This window comes from Procambarus clarkii, chromosome 47 (assembly GCF_040958095.1).
Source record: "Procambarus clarkii isolate CNS0578487 chromosome 47, FALCON_Pclarkii_2.0, whole genome shotgun sequence".
In the NCBI taxonomy this organism is placed as follows: domain Eukaryota; kingdom Metazoa; phylum Arthropoda; class Malacostraca; order Decapoda; family Cambaridae; genus Procambarus; species Procambarus clarkii.
In genome coordinates this window covers 13,230,955-13,237,616 of record NC_091196.1, presented here as the reverse complement: position 1 = coordinate 13,237,616, position 6,662 = coordinate 13,230,955, and the positions used below count along the sequence as shown (strand labels likewise).

The window sequence follows — 6,662 nt, the reverse complement described above, 5'->3', positions numbered from 1 at the left end:
CTTTGCCCATTTGTTTCTGCCTCGTGTGTGTGTGTGTGTGTGTGAGAGAGAGAGAGAGAGAGAGAGAGAGAGAGAGAGAGAGAGAGAGAGAGAGAGAGAGAGAGAGAGAGAGAGAGAGAGAGAGAGAGAGAGAGAGAGAGAGAGAGAAATGGTTTATTCTACAGTGGTGGGGAGCAGCAGTGAGAATATAAGGGGTAGACCACGAAGGAGAACCATCCATACGATCTTGTTTGTGGAGTGTCTTAGTGCCGGGGAGACATGGGTGTTTGTGGAGTGTCTTAGTGCCGGTGAGACATGGGTGTTTGTGGAGTGTCTTAGTGCCGGGGAGACATGGGTGTTTGTGGAGTGTCTTAGTGCCGGGGAGACATGGGTGTTTGTGGAGTGTCTTAGTGCCGGTGAGACATGGGTGTTTGTGGAGTGTCTTAGTGCCGGGGAGACATGGGTGTTTGTGGAGTGTCTTAGTGCCGGGGAGACATTGGTGTTTGTGGAGTGTCTTAGTGCCGGGGAGACATGGGTGTTTGTGGAGTGTCTTAGTGCCGGGGAGACATGGGTGTTTGTGGACCAGGAGAGCAGTGGTGAGGCCGTCGCCAGGGAACCTGTGGATGAGTGACCCCCTTCTGTGCTTGTGACTGGTGAGTGACCCCTCTGTGCTTGTGACTGGTGAGTGACCCCCTTCTGTGCTTGTACCTGGTGAGTGACCCCCTTCTGTGCTTGTACCTGGTGAGTGACCCCCTTCTGTGCTTGTACCTGGTGAGTGACCCCCTTCTGTGCTTGTACCTGGTGAGTGACCCCCTTCTGTGCTTGCACCTGGTGAGTGACCCCCTTCTGTGCTTGTACCTGGTGAGTGACCCCTTTGTGCTTGTGACTGGTGAGTGACCCCTCTGTGCTTGTGACTGGTGAGTGACCCTCTCTGTGCTTGTGACTGGTGAGTGACCCCTCTGTGCTTGTGACTGGTGAGTGACCCTCTCTGTGCTTGTGACTGGTGAGTCACTGTCCCTCTCTTTAGTTTAGGAGAGAAACTATTCACTCCCTAATGGACTAAAGTAACCAACCTTACTTCCTAAATATCAGCCCATGTTTTACTATTATCGAACATTAATTACTGAACATGTAAAGCTGCTGATATCAGCTTTGTAAAAATAAATAAAAGTATAACTTCAATTTTTTTTTTAGTGAAAATTAATACTTGTTGCAATTGCTGCTGTACCGATCGTCATGTAATTATTGTAATTTTGTATGTTTCTCCACTTTATCTTGTTTTTTGCATTTGTTCCCTATTAGTTTTTATGTCTTTAGTTTTTAAGGTTTTTCAGCATCATGCTCGAGACGCTGTGCATGTTAGTGGCTTTAGGCATAGTGCTCGTCCTACATAGAACTCCAACATCCTTCTTGTATCCTTTCCAACCTGTCCTATCAAAACTATTATATTATTACTGTAGTGCTTAGTGAAGATGGTTACAATGATGAGGATATGTCTATACCACTTAGTGAAGATGGTTACAATGATGAGGATATGTCTATACCACTTAGTGAAGATGGTTACAATGATGAGGATATGTCTATACCACTTAGTGAAGATGGTTACAATGATGAGGATATGTGTATACCACTTAGTGAAGATGGTTACAATGATGAAGGTCTATACCACTTAGTTAAGATGGTTACAATGATGAAGATATGTCTATACCACTTAGTGAAGATGGTTACAATGATGAAGATATGTCTATACCACTTAGTGAAGATGGTTACAATGAAGAAGATATGTGTATAACACTTTACCAAGACCCACCAGAAGAGGTGCTCGTCGGCGAGGACCCGAACAGCCTCCAGAACGGCTGCCTGTCTGGGGTCGATGTGGGCGTCGAGGTCCAGGTTGAAGCGGTGGGTCAAGTGCTCCAGGATGAACTCGGAGTCGGCCACCTCCTCCCCGTTGATGGTGATCCACGGACACCTTCCCTTCGGTCCAAACGGGGTCTGGCTGTCCACCTGGGGGCGAGGGCGGACGATTGATTGATTGATTGATGAAGATTAAGCCACCCAAAAGGTGGCACGGGCATGAATAGCCCGTAAGTGGTGGCCCTTTTGAGCCATTACCAGTATCAAGAGCTGATACTGGAGATCTGTGGAGGTGCGACTGCACCCTGCGTGACGGGAGATGTCTCCCGTGTGGGCGGACAATTAAGTTCTCAATGGAGTGTTCTAGGTCACAATGAGTGTCATCTGTCACAGCGCTTGGGATTTATCGATTATATAAAGAGTTTCGGTAAAGCAGTTTGTTACTAAAGGCATTCCCCCTCCCCGCTCAGCTCGTTGTCGCCGTGTGGGGGCTTCGTGGGCGGCTGCCGGAGTGTGATGCTCCTTAGGACAGTCTTCTGTCCTTTTCTAGCCTTGTGCTCCTGCTGCCGTCCTCTCCAATTCTGCTGGGCACCTTTTCCTTCTGTTTCGTTTTTCTCCCCCCTCTTCTCCTATCTGCTTGCCGTTTCCTGCCGACCTTTTGCTCGTTCTGGTTCTTCCATGGACTTCTTCTATTTTGACGCCCGGGTGCTTGAGGAGGCATACTCATGCACCCGTAGAACTGCAGTACCCGACGTCGAGAGCGAGGGGAACCTTTATTGTCAATCCCCACTTCGTCACTGAACCCGATCTCGATGGACTGTCGGTTTCTTAAGGTGGCGTTTGTGGGGCGTATACTCACGACGCACCCCTAGGAGGCCCCGACAAGATCGGCGATAGCTTCTTGTTGGGTGTCCTGCCTCTAATTGTGGCTCCATGGTGGGTGTGGGGGCACATTCGTGAGTGAATTCTTCTTTTCGTCAAGATGATAACCCCTGTTTCGGCTGCTTCTGGCTTACCTTCTCAGGCTCGTGGGGTGGGCGACCAAGCCCCCGAGTCGGTCCGTATTGGAAGACCGGGCTCTGTAGCCTCCGCTGCATTGGGCCCCGACCTTGCTCCTCCTTTGGCCTCTCTGACTCCTTCCCCTGGCTCCCCTCCCTCCTCTGTGGTTGGGTCGAGCCCCAAGCCCCCAGTGGTGACTACCTCGTCCCCTGGCGCGGCTCCTTCTCTAGTTGTAACTACTGCGCCTTTTAACCCCTCTCTCTCTGGGGGTTCTCACCGCCGTCCTCGTCACGGCCGCCCTCGCTCGATTCCTTCCAGTTCTGCTACCTATCAAGCCTTGTTTGGTCCCGCTTCGTGGGCCAAATATTTTGATCTCCTCCCTCTTGATTCTGCGCCTCCTGACGATTTCTCCCTTCATCGACATCTCATTGATTCCGTGGATGCCTCCATTACTTTCAACCCCACTCGTCTCGGTACACGTGTCGTTGCTGCTCCTTCTCAGGATGCTGCTTCCCGCTTGGCTGCCTTATCCTGCCTTGGCGAGGACCCCCGTTCGGGTCTCGAAGAACGCTCAGTTGAATGCCAGTGTTGGCACTATTTTGCTCCCGCCCCATGTTGCAACCGGTGTTCGGGACCTGCGCGACTGCCACGACGATATTCGACATATCCTCGCTGCCCAGGGCCATTCTATTCTCCAGGTGGACACGTTTACTCGTCCCCCTCGTGGTAGTCGCCGTCAACCCCTCCGGGTTGTGAAGATTACCTTTGATGGTAGGACCCTTCCACCCTCTGTCATTCTTGCTGGTGCCACGTGCTCTGTCCAGGAGTACATTCCTTCTCCTCGGCTCTGCAACAAGTGCTGGAGGTTTGGGCATGGTGCCCTCCGCTGCTCCGGGACTGTCTCTCTCTGTCCTTTGTGTGGTGGCGAAGGTCACTCTAAGTCGGAGTGCACTTCTCCCCAGGCTCGTTGCCTCAACTGCGGTGAGGCCCATCCTACCTTCTCCCGTGCGTGTGTCCATTACAAGCTTGAGGCAGCCGTCCTCAACCTGAAGCACCGGGAGCGTTTATCTTTTCCTGAGGCGAGGCGCCAGGTTCGCCGGCTCCCGCCTTATGCTAATATCTCTTATGCTCGCGTGTTGCGCTCTTCCTCTCCTCGTCCTTCCCGCCTTCCTCAGACTCACAACCGTTTCCGGGCCTTGGACCCTGATGCGCCCACTGCCCCCTCCTCTGTTCCTTTGGGTTCTCTCCCGAAGGATCCTCCTCCTGGTCCTCTGTCTGGGGTTCCCCTTCCTTCTACCCGGTCTGTCGTGTCTTCTGTGTCTTCTTCCTCGTCCCCCTCCGATCCTCCTTCCCATCCTCTTCCTCCATCTATCGGCTCTCCCCACCGCCTGTCGGTGCGGGCGGATGTCCATCGCTCTCCTAACGGCCGTCATGTGTGCTCTCGTTCGGCTTCTCCTGTTGAGACACTGGAATCCGTTGCCCGGTACGTAGTTGCTGGGACACCGGTCTCTTTAAGTCAGAAGCGTAAGCCTGGCTCCTCTCCTTCCTCTTCCCCGGCGGGTAAGAAGGCTTCGCTTTCTTCCTCAGCTCCTCCTTCTGGCTCTGTTGCTCCTTCCCCTCCCGTTTCAGTGCTTGCGCCCCCTGTTCCTGCTATGGAGGTTTCTTTGGCCCCTGCTTCCCTTTCGGTTGCGTCTCTTGCTGGGGTGCGCTCCCCACTTTCTACTCCCCCTCCTCCTGCTGCTGTCCTTGACGGCTCCTCTCCGTTGTCTCCTCCTCCTCCTCCTCCAGACCCTGCCCGCCCACCTCTGATCTGTTCTCCCGTTTCCTTCCCTCCGTCTTTGCTCAGTTTACCCATGCCCCCTAACCCTGACTTTGCTGACCCTGATCCCGACCCTGATATTCTTTAACGTGCTCTGTTGCTCTTTCGCCTTTGTTTCTTCCTTGTTCTCTGTTTTTGTCCTTTCTCTTCTCGTCGTTGTCCATTCTTCAATGGAACGTTCGAGGTTATTACGCCAATTTCCTCGAACTCCAACTTCTGATTTCGCGGTTTTCGCCCCTTTGTGTCTGTCTCCAGGAGCCAATGCTTGGTGCTCGTCCTGGTCGTTTTCGTGGCTATTCCTTTCTCTCTCACCCCCCCCCAGCCATTGCTGGGGCTTCTAATTCTTCTGCTCTCTTGATTCGGGCTGATGTTCCCTTTGTTCCTTTACTTTTTCCTTCGCCTCTCCATTGTTCTGCTGCTCGTATCTTTGTGGGGAAATGGTACACAGTTTGTTCCATTTATCTCCCCCCGAGTGTCCTGCTCTCTCTTCCTGATTTGAAACACCTCCTGGACTCCTTGCCGGAGCCTGTGCTCCTGCTGGGTGACTTCAATTGTCGTCATTCTCTTTGGGGTGACGTTCTGACGAATACCCGGGGTCGCCTCCTTGAGCCGTTTCTCCTCTCTTCTTCCCTGTCTCTTCTGAATTCTGGTGAGCCCACTCATTTGGACTCTCGGACTCGCACCCTTTCTTGTCTTGATCTTTCTCTCTGCTCTTCTTCTCTTTACTTAGATTTCACGTGGCAGGTTCTTGATGACCTCCATGGAAGTGATCATTTCCCCATCCTTGTTTCCTCTTTCTCTTTTCGCCCTTCCCTCTCTTTCCCTAGGTGGCAGTTTGCTAAGGCAGACTGCACCCTATTTACCCTCAGTGCTGCTCTCCCTGACCTTTCCCTTCTGCCTCTCTCTCGCGCTCTCCTCCTTTTTCATGACACTGTCTTCAACGCTGCCCTCCGCTCTATTCCTCGCTCTTCCTCTCGGGGTCCACGGAAGTGCGTTCCCTGGTGGAATGCGGACTGTGCTCAGGCTGTCCGCTGTAAGCGTGCAGCCTGGAAGAGGCACCGCCGTAGGCAGACGACCGATTCTTTTCTTTTCTTTCGGAAAGCGAGTGTGGTGGCCCGTAGGGCCATCCGTACGGCTAAACGTGAATGTTGGGCATCTTATGTCTCAACAATTACGTCCGAGACCCCTCTGGCCCAGATCTGGAAGCGTATCCGCAAGATAGCGGGTAAGTTCGTTCCCGATGTTTCACCGGTCCTTCACCTCCATGATACTCTTGTGGCGGACCCGTTGCAGGTCGCTTCCGAACTGGGTTCCCACTTTTCTTCTGTTAGCTCTGGTCTTCATCTTCCCCAATCTTTCCTTCTTCGTAAACCTGTCCTTGAGTCTCGTCCTTTAGATTTCTGCACTCATCTTCAGCTTCCCTATAATGATCCCTTCTCTCTCTCTGAACTTCGTTCTGCCCTGGCCCTCAGCGGTTCTACGGCGGCGGGCTCCGATGGTATTCATTATGAGATGCTTCGCCATCTCCCTCCGAGCACGTCTCAGTATTTACTGAGTCTGTATAATCGGATCTGGGAGTCGTCGTCAGTCCCTGAGGACTGGCTCGATGCCGTTGTCCTCCCTGTTCGCAAACCGGGGTCTCTGGGTACTTCCCCTAAGGACTTTCGCCCTATTGCTCTCACAAGTTGTGTCTGCAAACTCTTTGAACGTATGGTTCACGTTCGTCTGATGTGGTTCCTGGAACACCATCACCTCCTCTCCCCTTCTCAATTTGGTTTCCGCAAGTGCCGCAGCACGACAGATGTCCTGGTGAACTTGGAGGTCTATATTCGTACTGCTTTTGCTGCGAAGACCTCCGTTGTTGCCGTCCTTTTTTACCTAGAAAAGGCTTACGACACCACTTGGCGTTATCATATCCTATCTCAACTTCATTCTTTTGGCCTTCGTGGTCATCTCCCTCTCTTTCTCCGCAGCTTCCTCTCTCGTCGTTCCTTTCGGGTGCGCCTTG

At 52.5% G+C, this 6,662-nt stretch overlaps 1 protein-coding gene across 1 annotated transcript in view; it reads right to left on the bottom strand.

Annotated features, from left to right (window-relative positions):
- Positions 1 to 1,623: 1,623 nt before the first annotated feature.
- The window catches only part of LOC123753181 (failed axon connections homolog), a 14,626-nt gene continuing 9,587 nt past the window's right edge, over positions 1,624 to 6,662 (bottom strand). Inside the window, exon 4 of the mRNA XM_069302247.1 lies at positions 1,624 to 1,986. Within this exon, the coding sequence (XP_069158348.1) occupies positions 1,624 to 1,986 (363 nt within the window). The remainder of the gene's footprint in view (positions 1,987 to 6,662) is intronic.